A 15,511-nucleotide genomic window follows, 5' to 3' on the forward strand; every position below is an offset into this window, starting at 1 on the left:
CTAAGAAACACCTCATGAGGGGAAAAAAAAAAGAGAAATATGCTGAATCCATGCTCTTCTGTTGAAACGTGCCCCCACCCCCCCTCTCCCCTTCCAAAAAAAGAGTAAATTTGAATCTGCTAACCTCTGACACATTCGAGATGTGCATCTCCAACAAGGCCAGGCGGGCAGGCACAAATCTCTTGGTGACTGCTGACTGAACACAAGGCATTCGTTCCACACGCTGTGGGGGCCTCACAGGGATCTGGAACAGAACAGAATGCCATGAATGCACCAGGAAGAAAAATGTATGGGACAGCAAAATAAAACGAGACATATATTAAGCACAAACATCTTGGTAAACTGTAGACACCTATGGTGTAAACATTACAGTATGAAATATGTAAGACGGTAAGCAATTTTAAACAGTATAAGAAAGAATATAAAAGGAACAAAACCAGGAATTAGACCAGAGGACAGGAGCACAGTAAAACCTCAACAAAACAATGTCACTCTATTAAAGTTTATTTCTTTACAAGTACTTACTGATGCAATGGTTCTTGATACAAGAATGGTCAGTGGGACAATCAGTATCGGCACGGCAGCCAACTGCGCAACAAGCCAGTGAAATGAAAAGACAGGTCAGTTATCCTTGGTACATAGTATTTAGAATGCGTGTAACACACTTAAGGAGCATGGTGCCTGAAGGACAACGAAACTGAGTTCACAAAACGCACCTTTGCAGAAGTTGTGCTCGCAGATTTCCCAGTCAAAGCACTCACGATCACGATGGCACTGAACATGGCATCGATTTTCGACACATCTCTCATTCAAGGCACAGTCCTGGTTGCTGCTGCAGGACACTGAAATTTAATAACAACATGTAGACTTATATTCTTGACTGCACTACCAAACTGAGAGCAGTCTATCTTTTAAACACTGCTTTTTCAGCATCATTAATTAACTATGCCAGAAATACCTAATGAACAAGTTCATAGATTGTCATGTCACAAAGACATTGTTTAGTAATAACTGCCCAGTGGACATTAAACTCCTATGGACATCCCGTGGACATTCAGGACGTCCACAGGACGTCCAAGGTTGTTTTGGTGCCCGTTGGCTGTAAATGAGAAAGGAACAAAAAGGGACAAGCTACATGAACTAAACTTCTCATTGATGGAGCTCTTAACCCTTTGAGGGTCGAATTATTTTGAAGAAAACTTTCCCATGTGGTCAAATTACTTTAATGCAGATCTTGAATCTACAAAATGTATATAATCGAGAATAAATAGTAAAAAAAAATTAGCAACATTACTTTGGTGACAGCATCACTCACAACTGGAAAATGTTCAATAGAATAGAATAGCAACGGTGATAAACAAGCTAAGAGCAGCACCAATAAAGATAGAAATCAACTTTCACCGCCTCTGCAAAACAGTGCCCACAAATAGAAAACACGTTTCGCTCGACTCCGTTGCGATCCCGCGGCGGAATCGAAACCGCGTAGGCACGTTGCCACAGAGGACGAGAATACGTCGCGAGCAACGGTGATAAGCAAGCTAAGAGCAGCGCCAATAAAGATAGAAATCAACTTCGGCAGCCCCTGCAAGATAGTGCTGAGAAAAAGAAAACTCAAATTTCGCGCGACTCCGTTGCGATCACGCGGCGAAACCAAAACTACAAAAGGGGTGTTGCCGCAGTCTGTGCCGCCGCGCTAAAGCTAGACATAAGTTCTGCTTATCTCCGTAAGAAGGCAGCACAAAATTCAAACACTTCTTGTAAGTCCTAAGAGGTGGCAGCACCCCCCAGTGAGCACGCATTCTTCTTTTGGCGCAAAATTTCAAACGGAAGGTCGAAACCGTACCCGTACGGCAAAGACCTTGCGGGACAGAAAACCACCGCCGTACATATACGGCAAAAACCTTCAAAGGGTTAAAGGTCCAATACAGTGCTGAGACTAAGGCTACGGTTTACCAATGCATGGACACACAGCTGAATAACTCAAAATGAGATTGGATTAAAGCACCTACATTTTATCAAAGTTAAAGGTAAATGCTTCCGGCATCCCACTTATGCAAGAAGCATGGATGAATGGCGGAAAGATGAAAATGTGCCTCACCTCTGCAGTATCCCAAGTAACAAATGTGTCCCGGAGTACACTCCTGGTTGTGTGTGCAACGAACTGGTTTCCGCACACAAGCCACATTGGCGTGAGGGCGGCCAATGAATGTAGCGGGACACGAGCACACGACACGGTGGTTGACCACTTTGCACTCCGCATTGGGTCCACATGTGGCGCTGCCTTCACATGGGTCTGCAGGTTTAGAATTTGTAAGAAAAAGGTTGAGGGGGAAAAGAAAATGTTACGAACTAAATACATTTCACATGTGTATTTACATAAATGTGAAGCGTGGGTGCTGAACTAAGCACTTAAGATGAGGCCAAAGGCCGAAAACTCCAAACTAAGTGTTTTCTCCCAAGTACAGCAAGCATTTTGAACTTAAAAAACATAGTTTTCTACGACAACAATGTGTACAAAAAGAAAAAAGACATAGAAAAAAATCTCAATTTACATGCAAGCTTACCCATGTGCATGTAATGGTGAATACCCGTAAATATAATGAAAATATCTTCAGCAACTGAGAAAATACCAAGCACAGTTATTCGCGAACTTATCAGACAGGTGCAGTTTGGTCCCCCTGCTCTTGGTGTGGATTTCCCCCAAGACAAATTTATGATAGTTGTCAGTCTGGAAAGCTAAGTCTTTTAAATACAAGACAGGATTCAGAATGTACAATGGAGAAATGACTTAACTCGGAAGAAGGTTGGCACTGAGTGACTTACCTCTGCACTGGTTGCTAACACAGGCAAGGTGGTCTAGACACTGCTCATTAGTGCGACATCCAACTAGAAAAAAAAAGAGTAAAAATTAAATGTTTGAGACACTGACCACGTTTGACAAGAACAAAAATGTGAAAGCATATAACAAATAACAAAAACAAACTTGCAAAAGAAGCTGTGATACACAAACAGGGGAAACAGAAAATTAAACAAAATGCTTACTCTGACATCTGTTCGAAATGCACACTTCTCCTTCTTGACATTCGTTGTCTGAACGGCACAAGGCTGGAACGATGACAAACAGACAAATAATAGATCAGAACTCAGGCTTCTATCTAATCAGAGTTCAGAAAAGATCGGCAAGACAACAGCTCATCTCACACTGACAAAAGGCTGCACATATTTTATGAACCAAGGTGAAGGTTGGTTCAGCGTACAAAACAATCTTCACGTAAAATTTTAAGTGAGTCACAGCAAACTAAAAGGTTGCATAAGATATTTCCTTACCATAGCAGTTCTCATTGAAGCAGCGCTCTCCGTAAGCACAATCACCATCAGAGGAGCACTCCACTGCAATTTGGAGTGAAAAAAAAAAAATTGAGAGCGTCCAAAATTCAATTTTCTTGGAACAAAGTTAGGCAGGTTGTGTAAAGTAGATACACAATGTTATGACAAAACTCACCTCTACACCTTGTTTCAACACAAGCATAGTTGTATCCACCGCAGTCGCTTGTAGTCCGACATGACGTTGATACTGGAGCATCAAGAAAAGCAGACAGTCAGAACTCGAGGTAACATGGCCATGCAGCTTCCATAACTACATTCCTGTCATGCCTGCTATGATGTGATCATGCACAAAAGTTATCACCAGTTCATGTACACTGAATGGTAAGTCTTGCGCATGGAATCGTGCACTTCTTTATTTAAGCTTTTTACCACTGAACACGTCGGTTTCCATATGATTTCTCACAGGAAATCTCAACAGACATGCAGGAACAATTCCTATGCCACACAGAGTACATACCAGCTAACATCCTGAAAAGCTGCTTGCAAATGGCGCAATATACATATTTCAGCTGTCTGTGTAGTTCCACATCTAGTTCTTATTATCCATGCAATGTGATGTAGATACTACATCTACACATACACATTTGGATCATGCTGGCATGTATAGTGGATGCACGTGGTCTGCTTGGCCATAACATGCCAGCAAAAACACTTACTAGTTTTTTTACACACAGCACATCTACAGAGACAAGAAGTTTGTCCCTACCTCGCTGGCAGGAGATGTGTGGGTTTCCGGTGAATTTGTTCGGGCAGAGACACTCAGTCCTGTGGTTGATCACCTGGCACTCGGCGTTGGTGCCGCAAGCTGTAGGGCTGTCACATGGATCTGGAAGTTAACGAGACAGTGTTAAAAGGCACAACTTGAACTGTCACTTCAAGCACACAGTCATCACAACATACAAGACCTCAGGGTAATAAAAAGCCCTAGAGCTGTTGAGCTTGACCATATAGGCTAAGAAATTAGACAAGCTCCATGACTTGAACATAGATATAAACATGGACTAGGAGAGGTACTGCATAACACTTACTCTTGCAGCTGTTCAAGACACAAGCTTCATTGTAGCGGCAATCTTCATCTTTCCGGCAGCCAACTGAAAATAGCATTTTTTAGACGCATTATAAAGCCAGCACTTTTTTTAGAAATATGTCATCTGCTGATGACAAGCAATAGTTATTTGAAAAAGAAAAAAAAATGTGAAGACAAAGTCTAAAATATTTTACCAATGCAATTTCGGTCCAGGCATATCTCCTTGTCGAGGCAGTCCTTGTCTTGCAAACAACCCTGGATGCAGTGACCCTCAACACAAAGCTCACGAGCTGCGCACTCTTCCCTTGTTGAGCAGGGAGCTGGACATGAGATGTAAAAAACAGAAATGGAAAAATATTTTACTCATACAACAAAAGATCTTGCATTTTAGCAATGAGCAAACCCCTGCCAGATACCGTAATGCACTGACTGCAGCTAACGGTAGCACCTGTCAGCACACGAATTGTATTCAGTGGTATGACCGGTGTCATATCATCCTCACTGACAGATGTGAAAGCTAACATATTTTTGTCAATTTCTCTGCCTGCCTTCACGAAACATGGCTGGTTGTTTTGACCCATTATAATCTCTCTCAATCCAACCCATAATTGCATATGTAGACTTGTAAACACAGTTATGCGGCCACTAAAATCAGGTAAGGTTGTTTAGGTGAAGGTCGCATACAACTGTGCTACCAGCAGTGTAGCAATATGCATTTAAAAGCTAAGACTCCAGGCAACGTTTTCCCAAAAGAACTAGAACTTACGTCTGCACCGGCGTTTCTCACAGACCATGGGTGCGGGGCAAGCTCTGTCATCATCACAGAAGGGAGGAACTGAAACAGATGAAACGTTACGTGATGTAAGCAACCGAGCCAAAAACACGACAGCTACTGCCAATGAGTTTACAGAAGTCTACCAGGGGGACACTCACTTCGAGTACATCCCTGGAGACTGTTGTAGGGCTGGCCAGTGAATCCATGCGGACAGAAGCAGTTGGGCCTGTGGTTCTCCACTCGGCAGATGGCGTCGGGACCACAGGTGTTCGGAAGGCCACAGGGACCTGTGCATTGATGTTGAGGGGTCACTTGTGATGCTGAGGGTGTTTAACACTTTGAATAGCAGGCATATACAGTACCCATGCATGGTGAGTAGGAGAAAGCATGACTTTTATCTGAGAAGTATGCTGACATGTACAAGGTAGACGTGAGTCCAGTGGAAGGAGAATGGGTGGTGGGGAAGGGGAATTCCAAGCACCTAGACAGACACCTTTGCAGATATGCTCCTACCAGTGACAGAGGCTGAGATATGTATCACTGTTACCCTGCTCCAATTCTGCCTCTATATTCCATATATTTCATAAATAATGAGCTAATTAAGGAGGTCATCACTTTGAAATGAGTGATGTAAGGTGCTCATATCTTTCGTATCCACTACACAGTGAACAAACAGGAACACAGAGGCTGAGTGGAGCAATCCTAACCTAAGATAATAATTGTTTTCAGCCATAGCATGTTACTCGATAGTTACAAGACGCCAGCAGTTGTGACAAAAACAAACTTTGTGTTGTTAAAATAGTCAGAAGCACACGTTACATGGAAAGAAATTAAAAATGACTGATTGGCACCTACTTTTGCACATTGGTGGTCCTCCACCATCTGAGAGACAGGCTGCAGTTGGAGGGCAGTCTGAGTCACCATTGGGGCACTCGTTCGGATGGCGACCTTTTGGCAGAAAGAAACAAAAAGCAAGAAAATCAATAACCAATATCCTAGTGTTAAAATATGTGCAGTACATCCTCTTCCAGCAGGAAAGTGCTTTCTAGTCAGTGAGACAAACGCAAGACTAAACTGTGTCGGAACTGAAGAGTACAAATTGCGCGATGGCACAACTCACATCCTGGAGCCTTGTTGGGGTTGCCAATGTGCCTCTCCGGTGGACACTCACAGGTGGCGCCACCAAATTTGTTCTTGCAAATAGCCGTTGGGTGGCACGGGTTTTGTTTCAAGCAGTAATCGATGAGCTGACAGCCGGTCACAGGGTCGCCTTCATAGCCCTCTCGGCAGCGACAAATGGCAGCATGGTTCCTGGCTTCGCACACGGCATTTGGTCCACAGCCGCGTCTCATAATGCATGGGTCTTAAAAAAAAGAATTCGCAAAAGTTGTCAGTGAAGGCTTGTTTCAAATTTTTAGATTCATTGATCTCTTGAGATAGCAAATTTCAAATCTGAGCAAGCAACGTCTTCATGGATGGATCAGTGCTGTCTCAAAACCTGGCATATCAAACTATCAGCCATGACAAGATACAAATGACTAAAGCAGAATGAAGAAGCACGGCTTTTCTGCAAGTATATATGACATGCATGACTGCACTTACTACTGGTTACACTACGTGGTTATGATACCCGCAAACACTAGATAGCCATGCAGCATAAACAGTGCAAACAAACGGCAGATCCCAGCAAACCAAAAACCTCTCAGAGACGTCTAACTGCCGACGTCTCAGAGATGTCTAACTGCCGACGTCTCAGAGACGTCTAACTAGATGTCTCTGAGAGGTTTTTGGTTTGCTGGGATTATATGATACATCTCATAATTTCACTGCAGCATGACGTGAGCGCTGAAAAAATTATTCATGAACAGAGTTGTAATCACTTTTACATGGTTCCATTGGGTTCGCTTTCAAGCACTGTCCTAATTTCATTTTTTTTCGGGGGGGGGGGTTTCATACCTTTTATTAGTTTGTGCACAGGTTTACTTGTCCTGTGAGCCTTTACACAGTGCTTTCAACACCAAATCATGAACTAACTCAATGAAAAGATCACACTTACCAACACACTTGTGGTCACTGCAGACCCTACTGGTTGGACAGTCCTCATGTTTGAAGCAGTCAGCTGCAAATATACAGAGAAAAAAAGTCAAGCACAAAAGTAAAACTGATTGCACCAAAATACAAAAAACAATGCTACACACCCTTGATGCAGCCCAATCTCTGGTCCAGTGGATCCCCAACGTAACCATCCAGGCACTGGCAAATTGCACTGTGCTTGTTCGAGATGCAGATGGCATTTCTACCGCACAGAACAGTCTCACATGGATCTGAAATAGTCCCAAGAATATACTTTGTCAGCAGTAGTGACGCAACATGCCAACACTGCAGGCATATACCAAAAATGTCACAGCTGCCTAACACTTTAGGAGAAAAAAAAAGTGTGAAAGGTACCACTTTGAACAACATATATTTACAACCAAGACTGGCAAAGATACCTGAACACAGAGCAGCTAATTACTCTTAAATGCATTACCAGCTAAAAGGCTAAAAGTCAAACTCCATTCATAGTCACAAGTAAAGTACCTCTAAAAAGACAGATAGGAAGCAAGCCAGAAATGCCAAACATTTTTATTAAAAACTGGAATCCTGATCGTGTGTAATTTTTCTTGGCAAACGATTATGCTGTGCACAGCAATTTGTAAATACTACACAGCATATTAATCAGAAAGCGGGGCTTAATATTATAGGAAAAAAAGAAAACAGTGATTATAATAGCTTTACACAAAAAAGTGCATACAGCTTCAAGATGCAATATGCAAGAGGCTCAGTTCCTGTTCTAAGTCAGTGAAGCTGCATTAACTGTGAATGTGATCTGTGATGCTCTTCACTTACTTCCACAACTGTCATAGCCTCGGTCACTTGATTTGCAAATCTGGTTTTCATTACACTCGGCATTGGTGAAGCATCTGTCGACTGAAAAATTAAACAAAAAAATGAACATGAACCCCACGATCAACAATGAACTAAATAAATGAACACAGCAAGTTTTAAACTGATTGCCAAACAAACCTGGTTCACAGTTTCCGGTGACACAGCGGAACTGGTCAGGACAGTCACTATTGGATCGGCAAATTTCTGAAAATAAATACCACTCACAATTTAAAATCTGCCAGTAGAGAACATTAAAATGACCCATATGACATATCTATAACTAGCGGGCCACTAGCCTAGGACACCAAAGGGTTCAACGGAGCACCTACCTCTGCATCGTCCATCTTCACAAATTTCGTTGCTACCACACTCTCTGTCTGACTGGCAATAAACTGAAAATGAAACAGTGAATGAAAATTAGAACCCACAAATTTAGAGAAATACAGTCCACATAAAGCAAACCATGGTGAAAATCTTTCCCAGCTCAACTGGTTTATGGAACAATTTCCAATTGGTTCCAACTGGAACCAATTGGAAATTGTTCCATAAACCAGTTGAGCTGGACAGGGTTCCACTTGGTTCCAACTGGAACCAATTTGGAAATTGTTCCATAAACCAGTTGAGCTGGACAGGGTTCCACTTGGTTCCAACTGGAACCAATTGGAAATTTTTCCATAAACCAGTTGAGCTGGGAAAGATTTTCACCAGGGAAACACTCTCCTGGGACAGGTTCTTTGAGATTCACAAAAAAGAAACGCCCTTCTGCTTCGAAGGTATAAAAAAAAATAAAACATGACAGAAAGAAGAAGAAAATAAGGAACAAAAGGAAAGTGAATGAAAAATGACCAAAGCTGAAAAGACCGCAACAAGCTGAATGTAGATTGAGAGATTCCATTCTGGATTCTGATAGATATTTATAAGTGTTACCTCTGCAGAGTCCCTTGTAGCAGAACTCTCCAATTGGGCACCCATCATCACTTGAGCAGGGTATGTTCTCTGCAACGAAAAATACATACGTGCGCATATTGAAAAAATAAATAAATAAAATGAAATAAAAACCTGAACAGTGGAGCAAAAAGACAAAGGCCTCACGTTTAGCTAGAAACTTCGTTGTGGCATCAGATATTCAACAACAGCGTGCAAGAACGCAAAGGCGGAAACGCAGTAGAAAAGAAGAAGAGAATAGCAGAAAATCTTGCAATCATAACAGTCCTAGAGGGTAGAAAATGTGCCATACTTCAAATTTGATGGCTTAAGCCAAAATTTCATTTTTTCTGAATTTACCAGGAGCCTTATTCGAGAGACAAGCAACCACAGAGTTATCTGGTTGGTTGGTTTATGGGGTTTAACGTCCCAAAGCGACTAAGGCTATGAGAGATGCCGTAGTGGAGGGCTCCGAAAATTTCGACCACCTGGGGTTCTTTAACGTGCACTGGCATCGCACAGTACACGGGCCTCTAGAATTTCTCCTCCAAAGAAATTCCAGCCGCCGTGGCCGGGATCGAACCCGCGTCTTTTGGGTCAGCAGCCGAGCACCATAACCGTGCACTGAGCCACCGCGGCGGCCACAGAGTTATCTACTTCATTACTATACATGATGAATGACTATACGACCCCACATTCCTTTAATGAATAGTGAGCAGTCTAGTACTGCGTTTCTGTCAGCAGCACTCACTTATGCATCCTGTGCTTGGATTTCCACGGAAGCCATCCCTGCACCTACAGATTGCCTGGTGGTCTTGGGAGATGCAGATGGTGTTCGCACCACATTTTGCATTGCTCTGGCAAGAGTCTGCAATGTGGGCAAATGTTGAAGCGAGACATGAAACAATACGCTTCCGCATTTCCGACAATTAGAATGAAATCAACATACCCTTGTTAAAGAAAGTTTAGAAGTGACACTTACCAACACATTTGTTTCGGATGCAGATGTCAGGGTTTCGGCACTCTTCATCCCGTGTACACTCAACTAAAAAGTTACCAAGAACGGAAGGAAGGACAAAGGAAAGCACAGTTAGAAACGAAGCAGTTTTTAATACTTCTTTGGTCATATAAACAGTTGTTGACAGAACCATGAAAGGCGTGTGATGATCAATTTGAAAGCGGTAGATTGAGCATAATTTGAGCTATAATCTGAACATAGTGCCCAAAACTTGCAAGAGAATAGATCTATCCCTGGCGAAAATCTTTTCCAGCCCAACTGGTTTATGGAACAATTTCCAGTGGGTTCCAGTTGGAACCATCTGGGTTCCACTTGGTTCCAACTGGAACCAGCTGGAAATTGTTCCATAAACCAGTTAGGCTGGGAAAGATTTTCACCATCAGAACTGTATACTTTTATAATAACTTAGGCAGATATCAGATGCAACTGTGAACACTTAACCATTTGCTTTTAGCTACTCTAAACAGGCAATACTTACCCAGTTCACAGCGCTGCTTTGGGTTGCCAGTGTAGCCAGGACGGCAGGAGCAAACTGCTCTGTGGTTAATAGTGCTGCAGTTCGCATTGATGCCACATGTCGTTGGGTCCTCGCACAGGTCTGAAATTCACAGGTTATAAAATCTTTAAGGTAAAAGAAATGCAAGCAGTACAATAAAAAAAAATTCTAAACTCATTATCAGCGCTACATCTGTTAAAATATACTGCACAAAAAAAACAAGGTGGGAACCAATTCTTCTATTCAACAATCATTACACACCTCTGCAGTATGGTGTTCCATTGATATCAATGCATGCAGATGTTGGAGGGCAGTCAGCATTTCCGTTGTAACAGATGTTTGGATCATGACCTGCAAAGTACAATGAAATCATTGTTAATTCTTCAGAACTCCTATCATCACAAATCGCCTGCATTACAAGGCCACTAGGCCTCCACTGAACAGGCATTTAGTCACGCTTCAGTGATGAACACAAAACTCAACTACAACTCACAACACAACTCCTACATATGTGGCCCCAATGCCAATGACCTTTGTTCCTCGACACTTCAATCCAACCATTCGGTATCTCCCAACATTATCCCATGCCTAGCGCCCTCTTGTGTTTATCCTCGCAACTAAAAGGCCCACTATCAGAGCCGCCGCGGTGGCTCAGTGGTTATGGTGCTCGGCTGCTGACCCAAAAGACACGGGTTCGATCCCGGCCGCGGCGGCTGGAATTTCTTTGGAGGAGAAATTCTTGAGGCCCGTGTACTGTGCGATGTCAGTGCACGTTAAAGAACCCCAGGTGGTCGAAATTTCCAGAGCCCTCCACTACGGCGTCTCTCATAGCCTTAGTCGCTTTGGGACGTTACCCCATAAACCAACCACAAACCAACCTAAAAGGTCCACTATCAGTCATGACCCCCACTCTTCTGTCTAAAATTACCACACAACCCATCGATCCCAACTGCATACATTGTGGTAACATAGCAACATACAAACACATCCTATTGGGCTGTAAGGAAATCCACCTCCAAAAGACCTTCTACCGGCTCCCTCCCGGGAGGCCTGGCTTAGGCTCCTGAGGGAGCCTGACAAGAACACGCAAGCCAAGCTTGCGAACTTTGTGGGAAAGGTCGCCCTCCGTTAGGGGGCCATTCATGCCACTCATTGATCTTTTAGATCAATAAAGTTTCTCCAATCCACTATCAGCTTCTCGTTGCTTGCAACTAAGCTTGCCGTGGTGGACAACCTTTGTCACCACACACTTCTAAAATATTTTTGATAAACACACACTCGCACAAGTTTAAATGATGTTGCACTTACATCCAACACTTCCTTGCTTTCCATAAGCATCACCGATCAGGTTGCTGGGGCATCGACAGATGTAGCTTCCCGGATTGTTTTCACAAATGGCAGTGTAGTGGCATGGGTGTAGCTTACATTCATCAGTGTCTGAAGAGAATAAGAGCGCAATACATTTAATGTATTAGTGCACGCAGGGGTAATCAGAACCACAAAACACATTGCCAGCTGGTAAAAAATTGTTTTTGCAGGCACGTGACTGGAATAATACTGCTAGAAGCACACAATTAGTGCAAGGAGTCTTACCAACACAATTCAGTCTTCCGTTGTTCTCATAACCCAGTTTACATTCACAGAAGGCTTGGCGATCCTTCACTGTACAAGTACCATGCGGTCCGCACTGTACCCTGTCACAAGGACCTGCAACAAAAAGCCAGCCGGAGAAACATGAGGAAAATGGTACAATGGCATCAAAATTTCACTTACACTAAAATGAGAAACAAAATATTTTGATGCAATTTAAGTTGTAAGGCTACTCACTTTCACAAACAAAATGAACACATTCTTGGTTGAGAGGGCAGTCTGTATCATGAAGGCAGTCCACTGTAAAATGAAAATTACAGTTAGTTCACAAACATTAAGTAGTCCAGTAACAGTTATTATACAGCTAGTTGCATAAAGAAACTTGAACAATTAGCACGTGCATGTAGAGGGACCAAAACAAAAACAAAAATTGAAACTTCCAAAACACAGTTATCTGAACCAGTTTGGACCCAGTTCATCCTACATGGTGCCTGATTTGGTGTGCATTGCATGTATCGTTTTTATTTTTGACCACAGAAAGCTGCATTCATGAGAAACGTCGTAAATATGTCCTTGAGAAAACACTGCATTCCTCTGCCGGTAGGTCTACACAACCTGCCAAATTTCATCATGCAGAAATTGCAACAGCTTACACCGTAGTCTTCCTAACGAAAAAAAAAAGAGCTAAAAATTGTTATCCATAATTGTTTCTGAAGCAATTAAGCTTTTTGCCAAGGTCACCTATGGACAAAAAATTAACCAATATAAGGCAACTACTTTTTGTTTTATTTTAATTCCCCCCCTCACCCCGCCCTCAATGTTCCTTTGGGTAATGAAGTGGATTTCAAGGGGAGGCAAACTCAGCAGGGACCCAGAAAGAGTCAGGCAAGTGGATGATATTAGGAAGTTTTGCGATATAGGGTGGCTGTGGCTGGTACATCATCATCATCATCATCAGCCTGACTACGCTCACTGCAGGGCAAAGGCCTCTCCCATGTCTCTCCAATTAACCCTGTCCTTTGCCAGTTGTGGCCACCGTAACACAAGACAAGGTTAATTGGAGCTCAGTAGGGAGGCCTTTGTCGTGGAGTAGACGTAACCGTGTTGCTGCTTTTGCTGCTGCTGATGATTTTTTTTCTTTTATTCAAACCCACGAAGAGCAAAGGTACCCTTAGATGTACTCAATTAACTGACCTTGAACACAGCCTCTGTTCTTGTCGTAAGGGTCACCCGTGTAAAGTGCACTTCGAGGACAGGCACACTGCCGCTTGTGGTTCTGGACGGTGCACGCTGCATTTGGCCCGCAAGGCTCTTCTTCACAGGGATCTGCAAAGATGAGAGAATTTCCACACTTCAGTCACAGGAACGAAAAGAAAGAAAAAAGAAACAAAAAACTTTCCAATCCTACAATTCATTAGCTGTTAATGAAAGTGTGATGAGCTGCAACTGTGTGTAAGAGAGGACCAAAAAAATTTAGGGCTGAAGCCATTACTAAGACTTCAAAGCATTGAGTGATGTTAATACAGCTCCTCACTAAGGAAACTCAGCTTATAAGGCAGAGCACCTATTGATCACTGTGTGAAAAGAAGGGCCATCTAATTAAGAATTTAATAGTGAAATTTTTACACCTAGCTGTTTCAGGCTACCTTAAAGAGTAAATATTTTACCCCTCGTTTTTGTCGACGTGGAGGCAGTCTATAAGAAAAAGAAGACTGTAGGTGAATGTGCCCTTTATAAAATGCTACATGACACTGACGTTAACAGCACCTCACAATTCGGAACAATTGTATGCACCATAACATTATTCTCAAGGTAGGCTTCTTACCAAGGCCACCGTGATGCTGAGCAAATGTGCTGGAGCCAGGGCTATGAGCGGTATTCTAACTTATAACAGCTGATCAGTAAACTCAGGCTGAAGTAACCTAACATGCAATGTGCTTTGCTTAGAATTTACGACAGTGAATGACCTAACAGTATACATACTGATGCACTTAGTCACTCCATTCTGGTCACAGGCTGCGTTGAGAGGACAGTCAGAATCGCCTCGAGGACATTCGCCAGGGTTGGTGCAGCCTGAGAAGCCATCTCCAATGAAGCCCTCAGGGCAGCGACACGCGAAGCTGCCGATGGTGTTCTCGCAGATTCCAGTAGAATGGCATGGATTATTCAGGCACTCATCGATATCTGAGGAAAAAGTAAGAAAGCAGTTGAATGGCACATTATATAGTTCACATGTGAAACAATCGTGAACACTCAAAGAACACACACTGAACATCCATCAGATCTGCCATCACTGTGGTAGTTACCCAATGGGCATTGAAACTCCCTTGGACATCCTGCAGATGTTTAAAATGTCTGCAGGATGTCCAAGGAAGGTTCAGTGCCCATCGGGTAATAATACCACCGAAACAGATGCAAGTAATGAAGCAAAATGTCAGTTATGTTCGATCTAAGCTGTCAGCTGCAGTGAACACTAATTCTCACAGTGTGCAGTAGTGTTTACTGCATAAGAAGTGGAAAGTGAATCACCTTCGCAGCCATGCTCCACTGTATGGAAGCCTGGTTTGCAAGAACAGTGGTTGAGCGAGCACAGCTGATACACCTGGCAGTCACTGTCCGACCGGCAGCCGACCTGGCAGTAGCCGTGGATGCACAGCTCTCCAGCTGGGCATTCGCTGTCCTCAGAGCATGCCGCTGTAGGAGAAGAAAGACACTGCTCACTGCTTGATTCTGTAGATAAGGAGGCGATGGTATGAGCACATGCAGTGTCTCGTAGTTGACTAGTCTTCGTGCGAAACATCTTAGTGAATGATACAGTAGCCGAGCTGTGCTGTGGAAAGATTATGACATTGCTGAGACTTTGTGAGGAGTTGGCCTAGTGATATTCTTACAATAACACTGCCTATGCTTTGGACCACTAAGAATATGCCATGCGACTTTACCTATGGGGCTCAGCAACATAGAGGGACCTTTATATGTGGAGCTAAAAAGGCAAAGAAATGCCTGTATTCTGAGATTTTGCTGCACGTGAGAGAGAACCAGGTGGATGAAATTAATTTGCAACCAATAACCAAGGTGTGTTTTACACACTTACAGTGTTGCTATAGCTTGTAAAAATTCATTAATCAATAATTTATCCTTCATATGTGGATGTGTCTATATTTAGAAAGACTACCATGCAAAAAACAAGAGTATTACTGAAAACAAAAGTGATAAAATATATGCTCAGGCATTAAATACATAATTATTCAGAGAGGTATTGAAACCAAAATGTTTCGATTTTGCTTTTTTTCTAGTAATCATGTTATTAATAATGAAACATCATGTTGAATTAGTGTAAATATTTTTATTTACTGGCTTTTTTTT

The 15,511-nt window shown here is 42.7% G+C and overlaps 1 protein-coding gene across 1 annotated transcript in view; it reads right to left on the reverse strand.

Annotated features, from left to right (window-relative positions):
- LOC149363695 (uncharacterized) overlaps positions 1-15,511 on the reverse strand; it is a 143,300-nt gene that overhangs the window by 44,498 nt on the left and 83,291 nt on the right. Inside the window, exons 38-68 of the mRNA XM_089573657.1 lie at positions 14,675-14,839; positions 14,129-14,329; positions 13,340-13,471; positions 12,383-12,445; positions 12,149-12,262; positions 11,864-11,992; positions 10,817-10,906; positions 10,538-10,657; positions 10,024-10,086; positions 9,793-9,909; positions 9,045-9,113; positions 8,447-8,509; positions 8,256-8,321; positions 8,079-8,159; positions 7,388-7,513; positions 7,246-7,308; positions 6,310-6,552; positions 6,045-6,137; positions 5,348-5,476; positions 5,181-5,249; positions 4,609-4,734; positions 4,416-4,478; positions 4,094-4,213; positions 3,503-3,574; positions 3,328-3,390; positions 3,043-3,105; positions 2,824-2,886; positions 2,099-2,293; positions 717-842; positions 526-588; positions 125-244 (exon numbers count right to left, since the gene is read on the reverse strand). Of these exons, the coding sequence (XP_089429783.1) occupies positions 125-244; positions 526-588; positions 717-842; positions 2,099-2,293; positions 2,824-2,886; positions 3,043-3,105; positions 3,328-3,390; positions 3,503-3,574; positions 4,094-4,213; positions 4,416-4,478; positions 4,609-4,734; positions 5,181-5,249; positions 5,348-5,476; positions 6,045-6,137; positions 6,310-6,552; positions 7,246-7,308; positions 7,388-7,513; positions 8,079-8,159; positions 8,256-8,321; positions 8,447-8,509; positions 9,045-9,113; positions 9,793-9,909; positions 10,024-10,086; positions 10,538-10,657; positions 10,817-10,906; positions 11,864-11,992; positions 12,149-12,262; positions 12,383-12,445; positions 13,340-13,471; positions 14,129-14,329; positions 14,675-14,839 (3,270 nt within the window). The remainder of the gene's footprint in view (positions 1-124; positions 245-525; positions 589-716; positions 843-2,098; positions 2,294-2,823; positions 2,887-3,042; positions 3,106-3,327; positions 3,391-3,502; positions 3,575-4,093; positions 4,214-4,415; positions 4,479-4,608; positions 4,735-5,180; positions 5,250-5,347; positions 5,477-6,044; positions 6,138-6,309; positions 6,553-7,245; positions 7,309-7,387; positions 7,514-8,078; positions 8,160-8,255; positions 8,322-8,446; positions 8,510-9,044; positions 9,114-9,792; positions 9,910-10,023; positions 10,087-10,537; positions 10,658-10,816; positions 10,907-11,863; positions 11,993-12,148; positions 12,263-12,382; positions 12,446-13,339; positions 13,472-14,128; positions 14,330-14,674; positions 14,840-15,511) is intronic.

Source organism: Amblyomma mixtum, chromosome 2, assembly GCF_055824585.1.
Source record: "Amblyomma mixtum isolate Tamu chromosome 2, ASM5582458v1, whole genome shotgun sequence".
Taxonomy (NCBI): domain Eukaryota; kingdom Metazoa; phylum Arthropoda; class Arachnida; order Ixodida; family Ixodidae; genus Amblyomma; species Amblyomma mixtum.